The 27,232-nt window shown below is 44.8% G+C and overlaps 1 protein-coding gene across 1 annotated transcript in view; it reads left to right on the top strand.

Annotated features, from left to right (window-relative positions):
- Positions 1-27,232, top strand: part of CACNA1A (calcium channel, voltage-dependent, P/Q type, alpha 1A subunit) — a 345,585-nt gene that overhangs the window by 108,142 nt on the left and 210,211 nt on the right. The window contains exons 4-5 of the mRNA XM_015418872.1: positions 24,220-24,311; positions 25,064-25,216. Coding sequence (XP_015274358.1) covers positions 24,220-24,311; positions 25,064-25,216 — 245 coding nt within the window. The remainder of the gene's footprint in view (positions 1-24,219; positions 24,312-25,063; positions 25,217-27,232) is intronic.

Genomic DNA, 27,232 nt, shown 5'->3' with positions numbered 1-27,232 from the left:
GATATGTTCCTTCAGAAGCATGTTAGGATTACCACCAGTAACATAATCTCTAGTTGGTCTCCCATTGCTACTGTCCTGGGATGCAGAAGGACACACAGACACACACACCATGTACAAGCACAGACATACTGGCATAGAGATGGCATATTGTATCAATGAGATGAATCCAGTTGCCAAGGTAACCAGCATGAATGAACATAGGAAGATAACTGTGGAGACTGTGAATGGGAAATGGCCAGTTGCTATGGCAATCAGGGAAATGGGAAGAGCCCCTCTGGTGTGACAGAAGCAGAACACTTTTCATATTGATGGGGGGGGGTGGAAGAATGGAGAGGGTCAGAATTATTATACTTGGGGTGATAGGACTGAGACCAAGTAAGTATGATCTGGATGAAGCCACTTGGGGTCCTTATAAAGCTAGAGCAACTACAATAGGTACATGGTTGAGAAAACAAGATTAGAAGACCTCTCCATTATGAAAGTAACATTCAGAAGTTGTGCTTGGAGAACCAAGTAGAATGGAATATTATTTGCAGTTGACAAGGCAGATTTGTGTGGCAGCCACTGGTCAGATCTAGATAATTATGCAGCAGAGTAGGAAGGAAGGCAGAAAATGAAGGACCAGTACTGCTGGTGTGCAGGAAATGTGAGGCAAAGGGTACATGGAGTGTCAACAAGCAAGCTGAATTGTGTTGGGATAGCACTGATATATCTGTCTAGACTGTCTGATGCTTAGGTCATAGGGCACATTGCTTAGGCAACAGAGCTAAGAAGGAAGTTATGTAGTCTGTTGACATTCAGCCATTGGTCTGCTGTGAGTCACCAGACCACTAACTCAGCTGATCAATCATCATATCCAGCTACTGCAATCTGTAAGATATGTAATAGCATTGGTTCTCTAGTCTTGAAGCATGGTGGTATGGAGTCATTTCCTTTTTCCATTTCTTTCTGCCTATATCTACAAGAACATGAGAAATGTGGATGGTGGACAAATGTGTTACAATGAGGTCAGCAGGGAATGCTGAAAAGTAGATTCTTCTATTCATCCCCCCCCCCATTTTTTTGTTTGTTTGTTTGGGATTAGGGATATGGAAATTAAATCTACCAAGTTAAATCAAGGGATTCTGGGAGTTAGTAGTAGCAGCATTTCCTCTGAAAATAACCATTTAGCATGAGATAGTCCAAGCACATAGTTATCCTGGGTTCACCATGCAGAATATAGTCAGAAACTTTTGATGCTGGCGCTTGTCATAGTTGCATGTGAATTTGCTTCTACATGGTGTAGTGTTGGTTTAATGTATGTGACTCTATTCTGAGATGGCATCAATACGGGCGTCTGCCTTTATGATGGCCATCAGAGCTGAATAGAAATCCTGTCAGAACTGAATAAAAGCTACTGTTTTGACAGGTCTGAAAGTGCGGGGGGGGGGGGGGATTTTCAGCATTCATTGTAAAAACGTTCCCATCCGTTCAGTTCTGTTCTTCTTTGTGCCATTTCTTTATGCCATTTCTCTTCTTCACCTTTATTGGTCTTCATTTTCCCACGCTGCAGTTTACTCATATTGACTGTGGCAACTCTTGTGAGTTTGTCAGGGATGCCACAATGCTGTGCCTCGTGCAGTGATGTGATGGATATCCATAAACAAAATAATGTGTGTCACCAAAGCCAGTTGGAATGAATGGTAATATGGACAAATGAAGCCAAGACAGTGAGGGCAAAGACAGAGAAGAAAAAATGGCACAGAGAAGAATTAGCAGCCAGAAGGGCTCCAAACGGTTTTCAAACAGTGCATATACTTGACAAGGTGAGCAGGCTTTTCATAATTTGTTCGGCTTTATTCAGTGTGATAGAAATTAGAAATTATTTGGCACCGTCTAAGCATCCTCTGTCTGATCTACTCACTTGTTAGATAGGAAATTAGCCCTGACAGCAGAGGACAGTGGTTATTCTACCCTGCCTTCAACTGCCACGGGCCAGAAAGACTTCAGATGGCACTTTCTTTCCTCCCTGGCCTGCTCTACAATCTGTCCACACACATGTTGCCTTGACTGTGCTCCACTTTTCTAATTCTCCCTCCCAGCTGCTTGAGTACAAGTGTACATGAACCAATTTTAGTTAGCCCAGCTATCCAGAAACAACCTCTCCTGGCTACATGTTCTCTGACCTCCATGTTGCCTCTTGGAATGGTTCTGATGGTGTTCCCTGACTCAGGCTTTCATGGCAGTGGGGTCTATCTCCTACTCATTAGGGTGACCACAGGCTCTGGTAGGGTTGCCATCCACGGTGCTATATAATTTTCAAGAGACTCAGAGAATTATTCGGCTGTATAATTCTCTTCTCTGTATTTGTTTCACATCATAGAGAATGTTTTGGCTACATTTGGGCAACTGTGGAAATTAATGACAAGTACAAAAGTACTGCTGCACAATGTGCAATCATGCCTTTTTTAAAAAAACTGTTCAGTATAATGGCTATTGTGGCTGAATTTGGGCATTTGTACAGCTTCTGCTCAAACAAGGACAAAAAGAAAAACTCAGAGCCACTGCATATGTCTTGTTTTGAATAGTGGGAGAACAAGGTTTGCAGGATATCCCAGCAAATATTCTTTTTGTAGTGAGGAAAGTGGAAGTGGAAACTTTATTCTCTTTTAATGTTTAATCCATGGCAACATAATTCTGGGCTACATCATGCTGACAGAGATCCATGTGGAATTTCATTGTGGAAGACCCTGGGCAAATAGAGGGATGATACATAGAACAGGGTAGACAAAGCAGATCAGGTGACTATCACAGATGCCTCAACCAGCACTGAACTGCAATGGCTGTAATAAGACAGAAATGCCTCAGAATGTGATATAATTTATCTTTTATTCCTCCAGCATTCAAGTCCCATAATCTTCTCCAAGTACTATAATGTATTTAAGCTCTGGTGCCCCGCTTCTGCATATCCCTTAAAGTACTGGACCCTCTAATTTATGCTGGGTATTTCTGGGAATCCAGGTCTCAACTTTTAATATCATATCTAGCAGATGTAGGACAATGGGTTTCTTTTCTTCCTCCTCCAGCTGAGCTTCTGCTTGGCCTCGGGTTGTGGCTCTAGTGCCTGGATTTTGGAGACAGGTGGTTGGCGAATAAGTTTTTGCACATACTGTTCTCTGTCTTGCCTCAAAGATGGGCACCTCCCCCAAACTGTTGCAGTAGCTTATAGAGGAAATACAGAGGAATCTGCAAGAAAATACAGGGAGAAGGAGGAACTCATTTTATTCCTCCATGTGCATCCTTATTCCTTTCCCTTACAACAAATCGAAGGAAAGCATGGATTAGGCTCGAGGAAGCTTTCTCTCCCTTCAGTATAGATTCAGTTCAGGTAGCCGTGTTGGTCTGAATTAGCTAAACAAAGTTTGAGTCCAGTGGCACCTCTAAGACCAACAAAGTTTTATTCAAGGTGTAAGCTTTTGTGTGCAAGCATCTCTGAGGAAGTGTGCTTGCACACGAAAGCTTATACCTTTAATAAACCTTTGTTGGTCTTAAAAGTGCCACTGGACTCAAACTTTGTTTTCCCTTCAGTAGTCACTTTGAGAACAAAGGAAAACCAAAAATAACTGAAGGGGGACAGGAACTAGGCTCAGAGAGAACTCACTGAAGGGGAACATTGTTTCTGAGCCAGTTCTTTCCCCTTACCCTGTTGCCTCTGACATTGTAGGAGGTTACAGCCTCCCTTTGGGACCATCTCAGGAGAATGGGTGAGGGGGAACTGAGCAGGTACATTCTGGTGGGTATAAGGACCTCGGGGAGACCAGTGCTGCAGTATGAGAACTCTCTGATGCAGCAGTGGCCCAGAGTTGGCTAGTGTAGCAGCTGAGTCAGACTTGAGCTGCTTGCTTCTTTCTCAGCCAATGCAGTTCTCCTATGGGATAAGGACTAGTACCTGCATATTGCCCTTTGCTGCCAGAGATAGGGAGTAGTGTATGGGGAGTAGTGTATGCGAAAGAGGTCTTGGGGTAAGAGTGGACTGTAAACTAAATATGAGCAGTCAGGGTGATGTGGTGGTATAAAAGGCAAATTCAGTCTTGGGTTGTATTAAAAGGGCCATAGCATCGAAATCGCAGGAGATCATAGCCCCTCTGTATACTGCCTTGGTCAGGCTGCACCTTCGGTACTGTGTGCAGTTCTGGAGGCCTCACTTCAAAAAGGATGCAGACAAAATTGAGAGGGTACAGAAGAGAGGATGATCAGAGGTCTGGAGACTGAGCCCTACAAGGAAAGGCTAAGGGCCTTGGGAATGTTTAGTTTTGAGAAGAGGAGATTGAGGGGGGACATGATTGCTCTCTTTAAATATTTGAAAGGCTGTCATTTGGAGGAGGGCAAGGAGCTGTTCCAGTTGGCAGCAGAGGATAGGACCCGAAGCAACGGGTTTACATTACATGCAGAAAGGTATCGGCTGGATATTAGGGGAAACTTTTTCAGGGTCAGAGTGGTTCAAAGGTGGAATCAGCTGTCTAGAGAGGTGGTTAGCCCCCCTTCACTGACAGCTTTCAAGAAGAGGCTGGATGAATATTTGTCAGAGTTGCTTTAAGGCTGGTCCTGCATTGGGCAGGGGGTTGGACTCGATGGTCTGTGTGGCCCCTTCCAACTCTATGGTTCTATTATTCTATATTTCCCAGCAGCCCGATGGGAGCCCATGGGCTGTCCCCTCCCAAGGCCATTTTTAGGGTTTGGGAAGAGGTTGTTCCAACCTTCCACTATTTTTTTAATTGCAGGGTTGGTGGATCACTAGCATCCCTCGACTATACCTCTCCTACCCTTTCTTTCCTGTCCTTTAAGGCCTTGGAGTGTCTTCAGGTGGGCGCCCCACTTTAGAAATAGATGTTTGTGTTACTGAACAACAACCAAAAAAAAAAAACTTTCCTGAATTTTCTCCTGTGGTTTAAAATATATTCTGCTTTCTCTTGTTCCCTTTGTTGTATATTGCATCTCTTTCTTAAGCCAGAGGTTCCTCTGTAATGCATTCAGTTACATATGATTCTATCAGCTGCACAGCAGCTGCTAAGTTTTCTGGGTGAGAGTTGCAACCCAATTCCGCCCCTTAGTGGGGAGGAACTGTATAAACAGCTGCAGGAAAATAAAATCTGCTATTTTGCTCCATGGTTCTAAAATATTCTATTGTGGCATAGATCCTGTACTGTAATACAGATTGTGTTAGATTTCTGGAAATCAGAAGTCTATGCAGTGTGGGGCTGGATAGGCTGGATGACAGCAGGTGCTGAATTCTTTCCCATTCATGTTTTTGTGGCCCAAACTGCTTCTTCTTAACTATTCTCCCCCTCCCATGACTTTCAGGGACAAAAGCATGGGCATGGGAAGGATTCACTTATGTTGCATTTTAAATACCCCTCCTGACATTTCATAGGAATTTGGCATAATCCCGTTCCAACACACATGCAGCCATAATATTTAGTTTGTTCTTTCAATTTACACAGTCTATAAGGAATTATTCTGTGTGTTTCCTCTGTGGATATTTCTTTCCTAAAAATCCACTTATAAGTTTCTTCTGAGATATCTATGCTGTTCTAATTTCATTGCTTTATAACTTGTTGCAAATATTTCCTTATCCTGATTTTAGGAAGGAACTTGATTTACAAGTTATTTTACCCTGTTGTGCCTGGATTAAGATGTTATCTTTATAGGTGGGTTCAGGATCTTTCCTATATCTTCTGCTCTTCAGGATGTTCCATGAACAGCAGTAGTTAGAAATGAAATACAGAATAATTTTCAGTTATATGAACAGAGGAAGGGGAGAGAAAGCCCAAAATAAAAGGGAATATTGCATATAGCATGCATTGATAACTGACAAATGAATTGGATATCAAATATTCCTTGCTTACTTAATGGTGTGATATATTTATCAGAGGGTAGATTATAAATTTGCCAGGAACAGAATCTACTATATAAAATATCTCAACTAGCTGACATATAATCAAGGCTGTCATTCTCGCCTTCCAAGCAAACAATCTATTTTTTGGCACAGAATTTGGCTTCTTGAAATTGCAGCTTTCATTTTAAATTGGCAAGTTCCTAACTCTCATGACAGCAGAGAACAGCTTGGAAACATGTGACTAGTATCTGACAGAAGTGTTCAAGGCTGCCTTGCACCTTACTTTTTTGGCATGGAAATTATGTTCCATGTTGAAAATGGATGCATGGTATAATGTGTACATAGTAGACACAATGGATTTTTTGCCACAGGTATATGCATAAGGTTGTTCCTGCATGGATAATATGGGTGGATACCTAGTTTTGATTCAAGCAGGAAACCATTGACTTCAATGGATTTAGAAGGGTGTAACTCTACTTAAAAAGCTTAACTTAAGGAGCTGTGGTGGCTCAAATGGTTAAGACGCTGAACTGCAGGCTGTTTAAGGTCTGTAGTTCAGCAGTTCGAGACCCGAGTGTGCTGCATGACGGAGTGAGCTCCTGTCTCTAGTTCCAGCTCCTGCCAACCTAGCAGTTCGAAAGCAAGAAATTGCAAATAGATAAATAGGTACCACTTCAGTGGGAAGGTAACAGCGTTCCATGTGCCTTGGTGTTTAGTCATGCTGGCCACATGACCACGGAAACGTCTTCGGACAGCGCTGGCTCTTCGGCTTTGAAACGGAGATGAGCACTGCAACCCTAGAGTCAGATTCGACTGGCTTTCGAGCAAGGGAACCTTTACCTTTTTTAAACTCTACTTAAGATTGCAATGTAAGCTACCTATTTCTTTGGGCCCAGAAGCTCTAATGCCTGCAAGGACATCCATTTAGAACAGTGCAGAGAGAAGCATCGGTGTGTGATGTTCTCTGTAGTTCAGTTTGCACAACTGCTCTACTTCTTGGTTTCTCCTGTTTTCTAGTCTATGATATTTTAGTTTCCTAAAATTTCCAGCATTTTCTTTACTAACAGGGAGGGCTCCATTCCATGACAAGGAGAAGTTCGGCAGGTGAAGCTTTTCCAGTTGTTCCATCTGTTTTCTAGAAAAAAAGTCTGCTGAATTTCACTTCTTCCATAGCAGATAAAGGCACAGGAGCCCTGCCTGGGGATGGGGACAGGGGAGGCTGTCCTAGATGCATGACGTGTTGGCCACATTGGGATGGTTTTTGGTAGCAGCTAATACTAGAAGCAGGGAGGGAAGGTGTCAGCTATGCTGCCATGGGGGTTGGGATGCTCAGTCAGAGTCCGTGTAAATTGCTTTCGCATTCCTGTCTATGCTTTGCACGGAAATGCTTATCTCTAACGATGTGCAGGTGTGTGGGGGGTGTTGTCTGCCTTTCCAGGCAGCCGTGGGAGCCGGACAGTTCCCAGCTTCGCCTAAGTGTGCTGGCTCTAGCCCGCACGCGGGAGGGTGCCTAATTGGCCAGCGCAGTGGGGGGGGGTGCATACGAATGCCCTACATCTATTATGTTCAAGGGACAACTGCCATTCTTAACACTGACTATGTTAATGCATCTATAGCTCTTCAATAAAAGTATAACCTTTCCTGAAAGCGTGTACTCCGTTGTTGGCTGTGGGTTCTGACAGAAGGCTGATCTAATCAGATTTGGGGTCATCACTTGGAAGGTGGAACACCAAGGAAGACTCTGCAGAGGAAGGCAATGGCAAACCACCTCTGCTTCTCACTTGCCTTGAAAGTCCCTTGCTGGAGTCACCATAAGTCAGCTATGATTTGATGGCACTTTACACACACACAACAGAGGTTGTCCCCGGCTCAAAAGACGTCCGCTTAGTCTTGACGAGGGCCAGGGCTTTTTCCACCCTGGCCCCAGCCAGGTGGAACATACTTCCATCTGAGATCAGGGCACTGCGGGACCTGCTACAGTTCTGCAGGGCCTGTAAAAACAGAGCTGTTCCGCCAGGCGTTTGGTTGAGGCAGTTGGGCACCCAATTATTACGCCCCCCCTGCTGAAGCTCTCCAACTGTATACAGCCCATATTCATAAGATCTCCACTATCCTTTGGTTTATGGCCTAGTATCCTCCAGCCACTTGGGATTCCTTTACTTTCCTAATTTATTGTGCTACCTACTTTTAATTGTTTTAATTATTTATTATTATAACTGTTTTAATGGTTTTTGTAATATTCGTGTTATGACTGCCCTTAGCCTGCTTGCGGGGAGGGCAGGATATACATTTAAATAAATAAATACTAGAAGCCATCTGCCTTGTGTGGCATGAGTCAAATGATCCACTATCCATATGCAGGAAACAGCCATAGGTTGTAGAAGAAAATAACAACTGTGATCAGCATGGCGACAGCCCTGAGACAAGGTTGACCTAAATGCTCTAGTGTGACAGGTAGTATAGAAGGACTCATTTCTGACCCTTTTGTTCACAGCTAAACTCCATTTCCATTCAGGAAAATAATATCGGAGGGAAGGCAGACACCTCTCCTCTCCACATGCCTTGGGCCTCAGCCAAATTGGGCCTCTGCAGTGTTTTAAAAAGCTGTTCTCTGCACTTGCTGTATGAATGCATGGAAAGTGAGTTGGGTCCAGGGAACCAAAACCTGACTTGCTAAACAAATGCAACCTGTACTTTGGGCCTTTAAGGCCCAGGTCCAAATCATGTCTACTCCAAACTGATAAACTGCTGTTCAGAGCTGTTGAACCAAAGTATTTCCTCTGCCTGCCACAAGAAATGGCCATATTTTGGCATCAGTGTGAAGCTATCGTTATTATCCCTTATATAGCACTGTTACTGGGCAAAGTGCTTTAAAAAGCCTCAGTGCCCCTCTCTTGAAACCAGTGTGGTTACGCAATCTTTTGTATAAGACCTCAGTACTTTGGGATGAAATGATCTGCTTAAGCTAGTTGATTAATTGGGAGGCATATGGATTTCTAACTCAGGAGCCTTCTTACCACCACAGTTTCCTTGCTTGCTAAAGGAAATGTGATAATAACTTCATCCAAATCTTTTTTTCAAGGGAAGTTGCTTAACACCAGCCCTGCTATAAATATGCCCCTGATGATTGCTTTTTTAAAAAAACATCTAAAGCTTAGGTGGCCTTGATAATTGTAGTATTAAAAATAGAAAAATTCAAGGCTCCTGAGAAGCAGCTGGTGGATTGTGAATCAAATCTATGCTTGCTTATTGCTGTGGCTTCAGTGTGATATATGCCCCTTTGGCACAGCAGAATCTTTGGTTGGATGATAGTAGTTCAATTTTAAAAGGGCAAATAATTACAACACATTAACTGTAAGTTTCTTTTCTCCACTCCCCTTTCCCAGTGAATGGAATATCAGCTGCTAAGGAAGTAGGCTGAATTTAAATTGGAAGAACAGATTATTATTTTATTTTATTTTTAAACCAAACTTTCCCACAGCATGGGCCCCCTTCAAATCCCTCCCCATTAGCAGCTGTTTTTGCCTTTGGAAAAAGTGCAGGAGATCCTAATCACATGTGGTTAGACCCTAAGGTCCATGTGAACAGAATTCTATGTAGATTGCTGCAGTGCTTCTTAACCTTTCATATCTTATGTCCTATCAATTGTTCTGTCAAAGACCCGGGGTCTAGCCATTATTGAAAGAAAAAGCCCATGTTTTCTCACAGTTATATATTTATAGTCATTTGCTTACTATATTTATCATTCACTGTAAATGTTAGGAAGTAGTATTGTTTTGAGTAAATCTTATTGCACTCAAATAAACAAAAATAACATTTCTATTAGTTGTCAAAGTCTTCACTAATACGGACACAGACCAGCACAAATCTCAGGAAAATTCCCGACTACTCCAGCAGGTAAGAGGAATAATTAAAATTAACTCCCACACATAAACTAGCTTATAATTCAAATATTTCTATTAGTAGTTGTAAATAATAATCATGTTGTTGAGCATGATTTTTACTGTTATAATCATAAAATGCATGAGGGAGCGGCAGAAACAGAATGGATAATCTCTGGCAGGCAGGGTCAGTGGACAGGGGGATATGGGGAATTAGAGGAGAGACCCAAAGTTACTGCTGTGTCATCACTTCTGATTTATGGTGGCCCTATGAATTAATAGGGCTGCCAAGTCCCCCCGGGGGGCGGAAAACCCCACGCCCCAGAGGCCTGTTCCCCGATGCCGGGGAATCGGGCCCCGGGGGGAACCCCGCCCCAGCGTGCACGTCACAGGGAAGTGACGTTATGATGCCGGGCACGCTGGGGGCAGGGACACGGCCATAAAGGGAAAAACGCGCCGGGATCCGCCCCGCCGGCAAGGTAAGTGCCACTTGGCAACCCTATGAATTAATGACCTCCAGAACATCATATTATTAACACCCTTGTTCAGGTCTTACAAAACGAGGGCCATGGCTTCCTTTATTGAGTCAATCCATCTCATGTTGGGTCTTCCTCTTTTCCTGCTGCCTTCAACTTTTCCTAGCATTATTGTCTTTTTCACTGAGTCTTGTCTTCTCATAATGCGACCCAAGTGCAATAGCCTCAGTTTGATCATTTTAGCTTCTAGGGAGAGTTCAAGCTTGATTTGATCTAGATTCCACTTATTTGTCTTTTAGATGGTACATGATATCTTCAAAAATCTCCTCCCGAACCACATTTCAAATGAATCCGCTTTCTTTCTGTCAGCTTTCTTCATTATCCACCTTTCACACCCATACATAGTAAAGGGAAATACAATAGTATGAATTATTTTGATCTTGGTCACCAACAACACATTTTTATACTTAAGAATCTCTTCTAGTTCCTTCATGGCTGCCCTTCCCAGTCTCAATCTCCTTCTGATTTCTTGGTTACATATCTCTCCTTATATATAATTGAGTAGTGGGGTGGCACTTTCTGAACATTCCACACGCTCCTAAATCAGTTGGCTCCATGATGTGTCACTCAGAAGCTGTCCCTATCCACTGGCTGCGTTGCCTGAGTCCCGCCCACAGAAGCGGTGCCTGCCAAAACTTTCCTCAGAAGATGGTTGCTTCATTCTGGTGAACACAGGCACTGTCTTTGCTCTTCTCACCAGAAGACGATTGATTCCCTCAGGGGACAAAACCTTTGGCCTCCAAGCCAGGTTTACTAAGGCAACACTTTCCAGAATGGGAAAAAAACTGCCAAGGAAGCCAGAGTTTGGGGAGGGGAGAGGCCTCAGGTGAATAGAATGCCATAGAGGCCACCCTTGAAAGCAGTTATTTTCTCCGGTGTGTGTGTGTGTGTGTGTGTGTGAAGAAATCTGTTGTCTGGAGTTCAGTTGTGATACCAGATGACAGAGATCAGTTCCCATGGAGAAAATGGCTGCTTTGGAGGGTAGACCCTATGGCATTATACCCTGCTGAGTCCTTCCACCCCCCCCCCCAATGCTGCCTTCCACAAGAGCCGCCCCCTCAAATCTCCAGGTATTTCCCTCCTGAGAGATGGCAATCCTACTTTCCCCTCAGTGCCTGTTGCTAGGCAACCAAGCTTGGTTCTGGTAGTAAAAGGCCCCTTCCACACCTATTTTGGCCTTTTGGAAAAAACTCATTGGGGTCAGTCCTGACTAGGGTTGCCAGTTCCAGGTAGGGAGATTCCTGGGTATTTTATAGTAGAGTCTATGGAAGCGAGGGTGTGGGAGGGGAGAGGCCTCAACTGAACAGAATGCCATAGAGGCTACCCTCCAAGGCAGTTATTTTCTCGGGGGGGGAGATCTGTTGTCTGGAGTTCAGTTGTGATACCTGGCTCCACCTGGAGGTTGGCTACCCTAGGCGTAGCAGTCATCGCTTCAGAGCAGGCTCTGCTGGACCCAAGTTCTTGCCCTGGCAACAGTTCAATACTACAGTCCGATTGTCTGTGGGGGGGTAGTTCGTCAGCTTCCTCAGCTTCAAACACCCTGACCAAATTGCGGTATTTGGAAGGAATGGAAGCGAGCTCTTCCTTTGCTAAACAGGCGCAGGGAGAGTCGACTACCGACTTGGGACCCCATTCTAGGTTCCAAACGTGCTGTTGGTATTTAGGGGAGATGAGTTGCACCGTCCCCTCATCCCAGCATATATACGGGTCGTGGCCGTGTAGCAAGGGGCTCCCCAATACCAAGGAGAACTGCGCCGTTGGGGTGATGACAAAGGGCCGTTCTTCCCAGTGGTCACCCAACCTCAGTCTTAGTAGTACAGTTTCAAACTGGCAGGGTTCTTTCATGGAGGATCCATCCATCTGTGTAAAAATTAGCGGTTCTGGTAGCCACACCACCGCTGCTTCCAAACCAGAGTCTAAGGATGGATTGATCAAATCCCTCCCACACCCTGAGTCAATTAAGCCCCTGACTCTAATATGAGCCCCCATAGTGGGATTCATGAGTGTCACAGTCACGAAAAAGAGGGGAGGGTAGCTGCTCACCACATTTGGCACTTCTGGGATCGGGTCCTACTGTGTAGCGCCGCTTACAACAGGACCTGACCTTTTCCCACCAGCTCCCCATCCTCTTCTTCACTGGAATCGTCCTCGATTCCAGCATGGCTTGTAAGGCTTTAGCGAACTTCGGCTTGCCCGCAGGTTTTTTCCCTGGGGTTCCTAGTCGACTTTTGGGTAATTCCGTTTTCCCGGTAGCTCCCGTCCCCTGGCAGTCTGTGGTGAAATGGCCCTTTTCCCCACATCGGAGGCACAGCCCCTGTTTCATTCTTTGGTCTCAGAGATCGTCAGGAGGGTGGGTGCCTTTCCCTTTGGGGTTCCAGGGCAGCGGGGTCTTCCCCCCGAATGATCCACTGTCTATGCGTAAAGTGTTGAGCCGACCCTCCGCACTCTCCGCTTCCTGCATCCAGGCCAGCAAGGAGACCGGATCCACCAAGCGGAGGACTGTTTCCCAGATCTCAGAGTTTAGTCCTATCTGGTATAACTCAGCTAGCACTTGGTCTGGCCTTCGAGCCAGTGTTGCGATCCTCAAACTGGGCATGCAACACCCACATAAAAGCGTCCACGCTATTTAATTCAGGACCACGGGAGGTGGGTAAGCCTACATACCAAGTGGCCACAGGCCCTCGCAGGTGGGAAGCAATGACATCCACTCTACTGCTGTCATCGGGGAAGAGGTGGTCGTACCTTTCCAAGAATTTCATGGCTCTGATCACAAAATGTTAGGTTCTCTGGCTCACCATCGAAGGTTGCCTCGAGTAGATCCTTCGGCTGGGGAGTAACCTGGTTTCTAGGCCACCTTCCTTGGTCCAGCCCTACTGGACCCGGTGGCTGCGGGACCCCTGGCCCCAGCAGTGGCAGTCCCGCAGGTCCGGGGAGTTGTGGAGCCCCCCCCCGGGAACCGGTTGTCTGGCTCCTGCAGCAAGGACAGGGGGAGGTACCTGTGCTGGTGGCTGGGCAGGCTGCAACGCCTGGCGTTCGGCTTGTATCGCTTGCACCACCATCTCCGGGATGGAGAGGATCACTTCCTTGAACTCCTGCAGCATCTGTTGCTGGGTTCGTTCCAAAGTCTCTAGCCTGTTAGTCAAACCCAGGGGTCGGATGGGGCCGCATTGCACCGAAGGGGGATTGCTTTTTACCCATACATTGATGACTGGCTTCTTGTCACCTCCACACCATCACAACTTCTCGTGGATGTTCATTCCACACTGGCCCTCCTACACTCCTTGGGACTCTGCATCAATCCCATGAAGTCCACCCTTCAACCTGCTCAAGCCTTACAATTTCTTGGAGCCTGTCTCGATACCACGACTGAGATGGCCTTCCTCTCGGAATGGAGGGCCAAGGACATTGTGTCTCTAGTCTCGACCTTTCAACATTGCTCCCGACAGTCGGCTCGCTCAATCATGAGGCTCCTCAGTTACTTTGCATCCACTGTGTTTGTGGTCCCTCATGCCAGATTACAGATGCGCCCGCTCCAGCTCTGGTTCATCCGCAACTTCGATCCTCAAGGGGGTCACTGGACCACAATCCTTTCAATTCCGCCACAGGTGCTCAACAGTCTGACCTGGTGGTCTTTTCCACAGAATCTCCTCTCCAGCATGCCTTTTCGACATCGACCTCCGCAGATCTGCCTATTGACAGATGACTCCCTTTGGGGTTGGGTAGCACAATGCGGGACTCTGTCTGCCAGAGGAACTTGGACTCCTTGCAAGAGGACTCTCCATATCAACGCCTTGGAGCTCCATGCTGTTCATCTAGCCTTGTTTTCGTTCCTTTCTCTGCTGACTGGCAAGGTGGTTCAAGTCGCCTCAGACAGTATTGCCACTGTCTTCTACATAAACAAGCAGGGCAGCACCACCTCTGCTTGCCTTTGTCACACAACTCTGCGCCTCTGGAATTGGTGTCTTCAATATTCGATCTCCATATCGGCTATACACATTCCCAGTGTTCAGAATATCGACACCGATCATCTGAGTCATTCAGCTCCTCATGACGAGTGGTCTCTCCACCCTCGATATCTTCATCATGTTTTCCTCGAGTTTGGTCGCCCGACCATAGATGGCTTTGCAACTCCAGAGAACGCTCGATGCCCTCTTTTTTTCACTCAAGGTCCCCCACCTGCCAGATCCCTCGGAGATGCCTTCCTCCACAGATGGACCAGGACCCTATTCTATTTTTTCCCTCCGTTCCCTCTCATCTCCAGGGTTCTCCAGAAAATTGTAGCAGATGCCACCACCTGCATCCTCATCACTCCTTGGTGGCCGCGCCAGCTATGCTTCCCTTACCTCCTGCAGTTGTCCAGTGGACGGTTTCTTCACTTCCCTCGTGTGTTGGATCTCCTCTCTCAAGATCGGGGCCAGATCCTCCACCCTGATCTGGGTTTTTTCAAACTCACCACTTGGAAGATCTCCCAGTAGACTTCCCACCGGCGATTTGGAAAGTGTTGCTTAATGCCCAGAAACCATCCACCCGCAACACTTATCTATTGAAGTGGAAGTGTTTTCAAACCTACACCTTACACCACTCCTTCGATCCAACCCGAGCCTCCTTGCCAGATATTTTCTCTTACATCGTATCCTTGAAGGAATCTGGTCTTGCATACTCTTCTCTGAAGGTGCACCTTGCGGCTATCTCAGCATATCGCCCTTTGATTCAGGGATCTACGGTGTTCTCCCACCGCCTCACGAAGGCCTTTCTCAAAGGTCTCCTCCACCTCTATCCACCTTGGAAGCCGCTGGTGCCATCCTGGAGCCTGTCTCTAGTCCTCACCCACCTCATGTCTAAGCAGTTTGAGCCCATGGCCCCGATAGACCTTCAACTTCTATCCTGGAAAACAGCATTCCTGATTGCTGTCATGATGGCTTGCCAGGTCTGAGAACTTACTGCATTCCATGCAGATCCTCCCTACACTATTTTTCACAAGGAGAAAGTTGTTCTCAGACCAGACCCATCCTTTCTCCCTAAAGTGGTTTCTGCCTTTCACCTGTCTCAGTCTTCTGTCCTACCCACTTTCTTTCCAAACCTGGCTGATGCTCCGCAAAGATCCTTACACTGCCTCGATGTCCGGAGAGCTCTCTCCTTTTATCTCCACCGCAGGCAACCCTTTAGAAAGTCTCAAAGGCTTTTCGTTGCATATGCCTCCCCGTGCAAGGGTGAGGCCATCTCTTCTCAGCAATTATCGAAGTGGGTGACCTCAATCATAGCCCTTTGCTATGAGTTAGCACACCAACCCATACCTACCTCTGTCACCACTCACTCCACGAGGGCAGTCTCAACTTCGACTGTTTTCCTGGCTGGTGTCCCATTAGAAGACATCTGTGCTGCTACCATGTGGTCCTCCACTTCGACCTTCGTGGCCCACTATGCACTGGATGTTCGAGCTCGACAGGATGCTGCTTTTGGCCAAGCGGTGGTAAAGTCTCTTTTCAACTGATTCTTCTACTTCTACAGGTAGGACCTGTACATTGAAATGATAATGTTATGTCCTAACCTATTTCTTATGTTTTTTCAGCTGCCAGTTCCCTCCTCCATCTGGTTCAGTTCATTAATCACCCATGTGTGGGACTGCACAGAGACCACGATGAAGATAAACAGGTTGCTTACCTGTAACTGATGATCTTTGAGTGGTCATCTGTGAAGTACCACAATTCCACCCAGCCTTCCCCACTGCTGGCATCTCCTGATCACTTTTGATCACCTTTGTTGATGGGACTTACTGGTAGCGGTCAAAGGAACTGAGTGGGAGGTGGCTCTCTCCCCCTCTACAGGCATGCGCAGTCTGTGCCTGCTCCCCAGGGCGGGAAGAGAGCCTGCCAAAAAGACTCCTGAGGCAAGCTCTGGAACATTCTCCAATCGAGGTCATGCGCAGGTGCCCATGTGTGGTACTGCACAGATGGCCACTCGAAGATCATCAGTTACAGGTAAGCAACCTGTTTTTCCCAGTTCTAATTTTTTTTTCCCTAAAGCATTTTCACCTTCTGGGATTGAGGTTTGAGGGTGTTAAAAGCAAAATACGAAAATAGGCAAAAATGGTTTAGTGCAGCATATCATGGATAGGGATGTAGCGGAGGTTGGTGGTCTCCCATCCTATTTCTAACCAGGGCTGACCCTGCTTAGCTTCTAAGATCTGACAAGCCTGGGCCACCCAGGTCAGAGCATGTTGCAGTAGAAGTGCAGAACAAAGCTGAAGTCTAATGCCTTCTTTTTTTGTGGTTTAGAGTCTAGAAATTAATTTCTTCCTGGGATAGAACCACATGTGAAATCCTGGATAGATGATACCTTGTAATATATTTGCATAGATTTTTCAAAAGGTCATCCTCAAGTTAGTCCAGTATCTGTCTTCCAGTTTGTCTGGGATTTTGGCATACATGTGTGTCTCTCAGCTTCAATGATTCTCATGGCCAGAGTAGACAAGTACTTCCTAATCAGAGTTGCTCATGGAGCCTGAGTCAGCATTTAATTACCATAAGAAAAAGGCACAAATAAGAATAAGCTCTATTTCTATCCTCCAAAACTTCTAAGTTGGGAAGGCAAAAAGGTAAATAAATAAAAGGAAAAGTGAATTGCTTCACCAAAAATTTACTAAGATTGCTGCATGTCTGTGCTGTGCAGTGAAAAAAACCCCTCCTGCTGTTCATCTTTTTTCATTGCTAGTAGGAGCTGGAAAGCATTCTAGTAAAATGAAGGGATAATGTATCATGTTAGTGATCATCATCTTATTCTGTAGTACTAAATAAATCACAGAGTTCTTGGGATCAGTCTCAGCTATGGGAAGGTTAAATTAGCTAGAGTTGAAGCCAGTGTTTCCTCTAAGCTGAATTAGTGTAAGCTAACTCACAGTTTTTTAGCCTCCGGCTCACACATTTTTGTCTTAGCTCAGGAAGGTCAGGAATTTTTGTCTTCGCTCAGAGCAAACTAATTTATGCAGTAGTCAAATCGCTCGCTCACAACTTTAATGCCAGTAGCTCACAACGTAGAATTTTTGCTCACAAGACTCCACTGCTTAGAGGGAGCATCAGTTGAAGCCAGTTAGGGAGAATGAAAATGTCCAGGCAGAATTTCAGGAAGACTTTTGTAAGTAGTTGTACAGTAGAAATAATTGCCGGGGAAAGTCAGGTCCGTCATCTAAGGCAAAATAGTAGCCGAACCATGTAAGAAATAGTTTATATGTGCTTAATGGCATAGAACTATTGTTTTATGAACTTCTCATTTTACAGCTAACTGCACCGTGAACAACCATTTATGAACCGCATGTTGTAGATTAAAAGGATCTGTTTTTGGACTATCTTCTTCTCAAACACAGATTGAAATCACTTCAAATGTAATGTATTTTTGAATTGTGAAATTATATTCTGATTTGCATTCATTTCAGTTTAAAATTGCCCTTAATCATAAGAGACTACCCTTGAAGCATCTTCTTTCTTCATAAACTTTCAGCTCCAGTAAAACTGGGGATTGCCTAAATGCTGGTTTAACCCATCCTCGTATCAGTCAAATGCAATATAAAGTGGGTATTTTACAGAATGAATAATGTATAGAAAACTGGACAAGATAGAGAGTGGGGATGTGCTTCTCCAGAAACTTTGATATTAAACATATGTGTTAGTCATGCCACATAAAAGATTTCTGGGGAAAATATTTGATTCAATTTAATTCATTACTAATATATCAGTCCATTTTATTTGGATTCTTATAAGGAATATGGATAGACCAATTTCACATATGAAAATAGGACATGGTTGTGATCCGGCTGTCCTCCAGCTTGGTGGAACTCTCTGCCTACCAACATCAGGCCCCTGCAGGGTTTGTTACAATTCCGCAGGGCCTGCAAGGCCAAGCATATGGTTGAGGACAGCAACGGTTTTTAACATCAAAAGAGCCAGTTTGGTGTAGTGGTTAAGTGCGTGGACTCTAATCTGGGAGAACCGGGTTTGATTCCCCACTCCTCTACTCACACCTACTGGATGACCTTGGGCAAGCCATAGTTCTGGCACAGTTATTCTTGAAAAAGAGCAGTTTCTGTCAGAGCTCTCTCAGCCCCATCTACCTCACAAGGGTGTCTGTTGTGGGGAGGGGAAGGGAAAGGAGTTTGTAAGCCGCTCTGAGACTCCTTTGGGTGAAGGACGGGGTATAAATCCAATCTCTTCTCTTCTTCTTCTTTTAACATCAATGGTTTTTACATCAATGATTTAATGGGTTAACATTTCCTAACAACTACTGATTTGCTAATTGCTTCTACCCTCTTCCCCTTCCCCCAAGTTAAAGTAAAGTGAACTGAAGGACTAGAATTTTATTACTGAGCCATGTGGGTGTTGGGTATTTATTGAATTGTATTTTTTTTAGATTTTAATGGATTTTATATGTACTTATGAGAATTGTTGTACACTGCCCTGAGCCCACTCGCGGAGAGGGCAGTATAAAAGCCGAATGAATAAATAAACTAAATTTAAATACCCCAGTCCACATACCATACTCTTCAGCCTCCCAGTTAAGATCTGCCTCTCAAGCTCTGTCCTCTGTGCCTCCAGTTTCAGAGGTAAGGCAGATGGCAACTAGAGACAGGGCATTATCTGTGGCGGCACCTCACCTTTGGAATGACTTCCCCCTTGAGGCTCACCTGATTCCTACTTTATATTCTTTTAGCTCCTGGGCTAAAACACATCTTGTTTTCCCAGGCTTTTAATTAGGGGTTTTATCTTATCAGCTTTTTAATGGCCTGCTTCAGTTTTTTGGATAGTTTTTATGTTGCTTATGTTCAATGGCTTGTGTTTTAATGGCATGTATTTGATTGTAAGCTGCCTTGAGCAGGACTCAAAATAAGCGGCATAGATACGTTCTAAATAAATGAATGCATAAATAAGGATAATCATTGGAGTCTTCCACCTGTCAACTGTTACATGCTGTATTCATGTACTCTGCAATCTTTGGCTGATTTAAAAACTGAAGGTGTTAATTCTTATCAGCAACATACTAGAAAAATTTAATTGTCCAAAAATAGGTTATTGGAAGTCAAAACATATCTCAGTAGCTATAGTGTGCATAGGCTGGCAGATGGTGTGCTGCAAGGTACTTCAGTGTGCATGCACGTATAGTTGCTTATCCAGTAGAAAAACATCCATTCTGAACCAGCCTAGGCCTGAAGGGCGGGATAAAAATAAATAAAATAAATAAAACTTTAACATCTAAAGATTCAGGGGTGGGGTGGGGAGAACAGCTAAGTTTAGAAGAATGACAAGTCCAGCAACTTGCAGTACAATTTCGTAACAAGCCTTACACTACAGACAAAAATAGTGGCAAAAAAGAGACAATGATTTACCTGGCACAGATGCTAGAACACATGGACTCTCTCTGGTAAATAGGGGTTGATGAACCGTCTGAATAAGCCTTACTTTTTAATGACTTACGAAAACAGTGATAAACTCTTGATTCAAATTTTACATAGCTATCTATTTTCAAATTGCTTATTTTTCATCCTTCTCTCACACATGCTAAGTCTATTGCATACATTATGGTATATCCTTAATGTATTTGCAGTTTTGCAAAATATAAAAGATAAAATTGGGGGGGGGGATCCAAAGGGGTACTTCTGTTGCATTACTGATTATGTAAACCTATTGGGGCCAAATATTCTGTGTTAACCTGATTTTAAACTTTTCAGTTTTGCCTTTTTTGAACACACATGAAGCTGCCTTTTACTGAGTTAGATCATTGATCTTTCAAGCTCAGTACTGTCTGTCCTGACTTGCTCTGGCTTTCCAGAGTCTCAGGTAGGAGTCTTTCATTTCACCTATTACCTGATCCTTTTAACTGGAAATGCTGAGGCTAGAACCTGGGATCTTTTGCATGCAAATCAGATATTCTACCATTTAAGCACGTCCTTCTCACTTTATGAATTGTTACAGAAAATGCTACATGGCTTTTTCTGCTTCTTAGCAACATGCTGAATTCAGCCTCTTTTACCATTCACACTCTGTTTCCCACCACTTCTCCAAAATTCATTTAATCATCTGAAGTTTTGGCAGAAGAGCCTTTAGACCTGACCTATACTTCCATCTGATAACAGGGAAGGAAAAACAAGGGTGTGACTTCCAGTTATTCTCAGCCACTAATTTTTTCTGCCCATGAACCAATAATCACATATGGATTTGCTGAGTTAAATGATGTGTTCCATTTATAATTTACAGCAAAGAGAAACAGCTTCCCTCTACTTATGGACAGTGCCTCCCAACTGCTATTCTGACACTGAAATGCTAAGAATGCTTTCCTGGGAGTAAGCCCCATTGAACAGAAATGTAGTAGTGTTCTGTGTAGACCTGTTTAGGATTGCTGTCTGAGCTCGGAAGAGAGACGGAGCCATTTAAAGCAAATTATTTTGAGCCTCAGACATCTATTCACATGGATTGTTACAGTTCCTTGTCATTAATTATATAGCTGTAGTTGTCAGCATTTTTAATATGTGGTATCTCATTCCTGGGGTTGATATTCAGATGTGATTTTCCCCTCATTGTTTTTCTGTTTTCCTTTCCTTTTTTTGCTCACTTGCAAGGCTAATCAAATAATAGTTTGTATGTTTTTGCATATATTTAAAATAAAGAAATATAAGCACAAGACTGGATTTATTTTCCTTGGGAGAGTGGTCTATGCACCCATTCCCAGGGTTCAAAAGAGACAATCGACACTATTCTACCCAAGGCCAGAAGACGTTTCTCAAGCGTGAGGAGCTGTCCTCTAACTGAAGTACTCCTGAGATGGAGGAAGAGCCACTTATATTGGAGGAAGGCTCCTCAGGCTGGAGGAAGTTTCCAAACTGCTCGTTGGAGTGGGAGAATACAGGGCAATTGTGCTCCTACATATTCCCAGGTCATCATTTGGATTGCCAGTGCTTCACTAGCCTCACACACCTGTTCCTTTAATGGGAACCTGAAGCACGGAAATTGAACAGGTGAAACTAACTAACTTGGAGATCAATTGACAGAAGAATTCCACATGCTGACTTTCTGTTCATCAGGCTGCTGTTAAAAAACACAAGAGCACAACCAATAAAAATTGGCCTTCTTGGATAGATTTTTTCAAATTCTTTTAATGCACTTTGTGCTTGGAGTGGTCAGGGCAAGACCATCATACACAAATTTTAGGCACTTGCCTAGAGCGTCCCCTGGTGGTGGGAGCCACGCTGGCCTGCTGCCGCCCCACCCAGCCCCTCCCTCGTCTCAAAGCCCTGCCTACACAGTGCGCTGTGCACGCCACTCCACTCGTTGCCCGGGTGCCTGTGCACCTCAGTGCCTGTGCAGCGCAGCCAGTACTCCTCCTTCATTGTCGCTGCCACCCAGCCCGGCCCGGCTGGACCCCGCCCCACCCCTCTCTTGCTCGCCTCACCAAACAAAAGCCCTGTGGCTGCTGTTGCCCTGCAAGGCAGTTAATGTGCTCTTATGGACTTTATAACCCATAAATGATAAAATGGACTGTGTAAGCAGTGTGTAAATAGGGACTGAACTGTGTGGTAACCCAAAAAGGATGCCAGCTAGACACACACCCAAAAGCAGAAAGCTTTCCTGTATGTTGTGCCAATGGTTCCTGGAAGTTACCTGTCCTCTTGCCTGCTGTAAGATGGACCAGCTTCCTAGCCATGTGACGCACTGTAAACCCAGAGAGAAGACGAGAAACAAAGAGCTCCAAACGCCATAAGGAGCTCCCTCTGACACACGCAGGCGACCCCCCCACACACACACATACATCTACCTGCAAGACTGCACGTAGCCAAGAGGTTCTACACATGGTTGCTTGGAAACTAATCTCTCGCCTATCAACAGGCTCGGCTAAGCCCCTCAAGAAACAATAGCCCTAGCTCGGTGACTCATACCCTCTTCATCCAGGTGCCACTCTCCAGTCCAAGTTACTAGCTCTCAATATTGACCACTCCCTGTCCCCTCCCCTTGTTCCCTGTACCCAATAGGTGTGTTTTTGGAATGGACTAGTAGGAGGTGGGCCAAGACATGTGACCAGCCTGGCACAACCCCCCGTTAAAAGGGCCACCCAGCCATGTGCTCGCTCTCTTGCTCTCTCTCTACACCCCCTCAACGACCTGTATACTCTCTGACTCTCATCCTAGTAGCTACCTTGCTACCCAACCTACCCCAGGCTCTTAGTCTGCAGCTAAGGCCTACCACGTGCTTTCTGCTGGTTCAGTCTGCACGCTCCCTTTTCCTAGCATAATCCCCATTTTCTAGCGTTTCCTTATTTTTCCATTTGGAAGACTTCATCTCTTCGGATCAGGTAACATATAGCCAAACCAACGAATCTCCTGCTAATGTGATTATGCTATCCCAATCTCTCTAAGTTTCCTAGCCCTGTATAATTGTGTGTGTGTGTGTGTGTAATGTCTGAATGTGCATAAAATACAGTAAAAGATTTTGATTTAAACTACTATCAGCCTGCTTGTCTGTTACTGGTACTCTGGATAAGTGGCAGCCTCTGTATATAAAGGTGATCTCTCCCTTATGCCAATTGCTATTATAAACAACTCATATTCCCCCGATATTGATAAGAAATCAGAGCAATTTGGCTAACACTGTGCACTGCTCCACTTGCCCGCTGTTCCTCAGTGCCTGTGTGTGTGTGCTCCATCGTGAAGCCGCCAAGGCTGAGCATGTGCTGCACACCCGCCAGTCAGCCGCCCGCTGCTGCTCTGCCATGCCTCCCACCCGCCCAGTCGTGAACTTGGAAGGAATCTGCGCCCCCGGCCCCTGGAATTTAAGGTTGGTTGGGCACAGCTGTGAGGGAGAGCCTCCCCACCCCCCAGATGAAAGGGGCTCCTCCAGGCCACCGGGGCCGGCTTCGCCTTGTCCTACCTGCCCTTCCCCGGGACTGGAGGCAACAAGTTTGGCCCATGCTGCTGCCGCCGCAGCCAACTGAGACTCAAGCAAGCCCTTTCCCTGCTGCCTGGGCCTCCCTCCGGGTGCAGGGGCCTCCTGTAGCCTTGCAGTGGTGCTGCTCGGGGAGTGACCTGGCTGTATCTTCCTAAACAAGTGGGGGAGAAGGAGCAGTCCTCTTACTCTTGTGCACTCTTCCAGTAGAGGGGGACTTCTCCTCACAGTGCAGGATTGGGCCTCCCGTACCAAAATTCTAGGCAAGCACACAAACTCATGAGCACAAAATGAATTGCCTGGAGATCAGTTTTAATATCAGGAAGTCTCCAGCCACCACCTGGAGGTTGGCTACCATACTAAAATAATGAGAAATGGGGGAGCTGAACCTTTTTTAAAAATGAGGACAAAGGTAACTGCATGCCTGTCAAGTCTGGGAGTTCAGGGAATTTTGATGAACCGGACAATATGCCACCAGAAATATATACTGTCTCACAATTAACAGGATTTTTCAAAATGCTTTGTGGTTTGTGTTTTTTGTTTGAAAGAGAAAATCAGAGATTATATTACTTGTTCTCACAATTAAAAAGAAAGAAAATAGCAATTTCAAATTTTGTGTTTTTCATTCTTTCTAAAATGCATTTATGTTTGAAAATTGGTGGGCACATGGGGGGGGGCACGGTGCCAGAAGGTAGCCTCACCTAGTGTGCAAAAACCCCTGGGACCAGCCCTGGGAGTGATAAATATAATTTTTATTAGTGATTGCAGACCGAGAATGGTCTTTGTATGCATCTAGAATTAATCCTATTATCCAGCCTTCAAAAGAACAAGCATCCTGAAGTCCTCAGCTTTTTGAACCCTCTGATTTCTAGAACACTTTGCCCTCTCAAGTAGGAGCAGTCATGATTTCATATGCTTTTATGGGAAAAGCAAAATTTCCTCCCTCACTGTTAAAATCGTCCAAGTTCTCAGAATCAACACCTTTATTTTCTGTCTTTCTTTTGCAGCATCTTGGCAACAGTTGGCACCGATTTTGACCTGCGGACTCTGCGGGCAGTTCGTGTGCTCCGGCCACTAAAGCTAGTGTCGGGAATCCCAAGTGAGTTAGTTTATGCCATGCTGTACCATACTTTGAACCACCACCTTACCACTTCCTATGGGATGCAATTTCAACACTGTATAGCTTCTTATGCCCTTGCTACTACCCACTGAGAGCTATCTCCTGGCCCTGCAGTATGCCCTAGAACCTAGTGCCTAGACAAAGGATCTACTCATTCTTCCAGAGACCCAGGGCCTCATTTTCCAGGTCCCTACACACAAAAAACAGCTGCCCTTCAGTCAAAGGGATTTTAATCCTTTGTTGAAAAATATTTCCACAGTATCCCTAGGATTTCTAAACTGGAGAGGGAGCACAGAGCCTTACATGAATGGAAACTATCCCAAAAGACAATGTCTTTCAATTTTGACTCTGGAGGATCCACTTAAATTCTGAATTTAAGAAGATTAGATTCTTCTGGATTGGATAAGAATTGTTTTTGCCAGTACCATCCTGTTACTAGGATGTCTTAATTATGATTTTGACCTCTTCTCCTGATAAGATCATTCAAGAGTAGAGTGTGACACAGATACAATATGCTATGTATAGAATAGAGAATGTATTTCCTTTCACTCTTCTGCATCTACCACTGCTGAATAAGGATTGAGATTGTGACTCACAAACTGGAAAGAAGGGGGAAGGATATTTGCACAGAGCAGAGTGCAAGCCCCTCCCTACTCCTGTTCAGATTTCAGTAGTGTATACGTTCTTGTGGGTGTGCTTTCTGATGACCTTGAACTGTCTTTTTCCTGCAGGTTTACAAGTTGTCCTCAAGTCCATCATGAAGGCCATGATACCTCTGCTACAAATTGGCCTCCTCCTATTTTTTGCAATCCTTATTTTTGCAATCATAGGGTTAGAATTTTATATGGGGAAATTTCACACCACCTGCTTAGACATTCATACAGGTAGGTTCAAAGAATCCCTTTCACCCCATCTTGGACAGAGAAGGATATGTGTGTGTATATCTATGTGCAAAGAAGAATCAAGCCAGGCAGGCATTTCATCTGCTGAGACAAAGTGGGACAGGGTGGAGTTATTCTGTAATCATTTTTAGATTTAGATGGCAATCCTATTAATACATACTTGGGGGGAAATCTCATCAAAGTCAGTGGGACTTATTTCTGAATATATGTGCACAGCATCAAACTGTTAAGAGACATTGCTCAGTTCATAAATGAGAGGCTAGAACAAGGACTCCTGATTTCTGCGCCTTGCTATAGCACCAGCACTTTCTTTGGCCTCAGGTGAAACAGTTATTACTAGAGTCTGTTTTGAACCCTAAGGCACAGAGAGTATGCAGTTCCCATATTACAGTCTTGGATGTCCAGGGTTCAGGGAATACATGGTGCTGAAGGACAGGAAGAAAAAGATCGATTCGCGTGGCTCCTGTATTTGGGAGCCCTTGTTTTCCGTTTGGGCTGTAAGCGTTCTCACAGCAAGCTTATTGTGAGGGTATTAGAGGCATGAACTGAAATCTTGCACTTCATCAGAAGCCTCCTTAAACTGGATTGAAACTATGATCTTTCTTTGTGATAAACTAATCACATGACAGCTTACCATGGGGCACGTTATTAGATGGGATTATAAATAAATAATCTCCAAGTACATTCGCCCTAAGGGTGAGAGCACACAGGCTGTGAGGATCAACCAAAAGTCTTTCCTACTGTCTTTTGTGAACTAATCTTGGATAGCAGACATAAGCATCATTTTGCTGAGGGAGGCCAGACATTTTTCCTTGTACCCACTTCTCCTTGAGACCAGAGAATTGTATATGGAATGCCTTGTATTTTACTTTATATGGTTCTGCTGATGTATGGTATTTTAGTTTTTGTACTGTTTAAAAGACTTAATTTTTTTATTTGTATTTGGCTGTAGTTTTATTAAGTTGTGTACCAGTTAGGGGGTTTTCTGGCATAAAGCTCCCAAATACAAATAACTGGGTAGATTAACATGATTTGAGGGCTTGTGGTATAATAATTGAGCTGTGGTGTTTGCAGCCTTCCTTGGCACATGCAGTTTGCAGGGGAAGTCTCTCTTTTTCATACTGCAAAACAAAAAAGTTGCAGACGGCTCAAAGGGTCAACTTATAAAACTATATTGTCTCCTGTGAGGCAACTTTTTTCCACTTGCTGCATTGTTAATGGTTTAGCATACATTATGAGTGTGGGTCAGTCTATGTTTGGGAGGCTTCTGAGCATGGGTGTGCTTGCCATCTGACTTGATAAGAACATAAGAGACGCCAATGTTGGATCAAGCCAAAGGCCCATCCAGTCCAACACTCTGTCACACAGTGGCCAAAAATACCAGGTGCCATCAGGAGGTTCACCAGTGGGGCCAGGACATTAGAAGCCCTCCCACTGTTGACCCCCCCCCAAGCACCAAGAAGACAGAGCATCATTTGCCCCAGAGCCCCTATCTGTACCTTGTGGCTAATAGCCACTGATGGACCTCTGCTCCATATGCTTATCTAATTCCCTTTTGAAGCCGTCCATGCTTGTAGCCGCCACCACTTCCTGTGGCAGTGAATTCCAAGTGTTAATCACTCTTTGGGTGAAGAAGTACTTCCTTTTATCCGTTCTAACCCGACCGCTCAGCAATTTCATGGAGTGCCCACGAGTTCTTGTATTGTGAGAAAGGGAGAAAAGTACCTCTTTCTCTACCTGCTCTATCCCATGCATAATCTTATAAACCTCAATCATGTCACCCCTCAGTCGTTGTTTCTCCAAGCTAAACAGCCCTAAGCGCTTTAACCTTTCCTCATAGGGAAAGTGTTCCAACCCTTTTATAATTAGAGTTGCCCTTTTCTACACTTTTTCCAAAGCTATAATATTCTTTTTAAGGTGTGGTGACCAGAACTGCACACAATATTCCAAATGAGGTCGCACCATTGATTTATATGGGGGCATTATGATATTGGCTGA

Source organism: Gekko japonicus, unplaced genomic scaffold, assembly GCF_001447785.1.
Source record: "Gekko japonicus isolate JY-2015 unplaced genomic scaffold, Gekko_japonicus_V1.1 scaffold1769, whole genome shotgun sequence".
In the NCBI taxonomy this organism is placed as follows: Eukaryota; Metazoa; Chordata; class Lepidosauria; order Squamata; family Gekkonidae; genus Gekko; species Gekko japonicus.
This window is presented reverse-complemented; position numbering and strand designations above follow the sequence as displayed.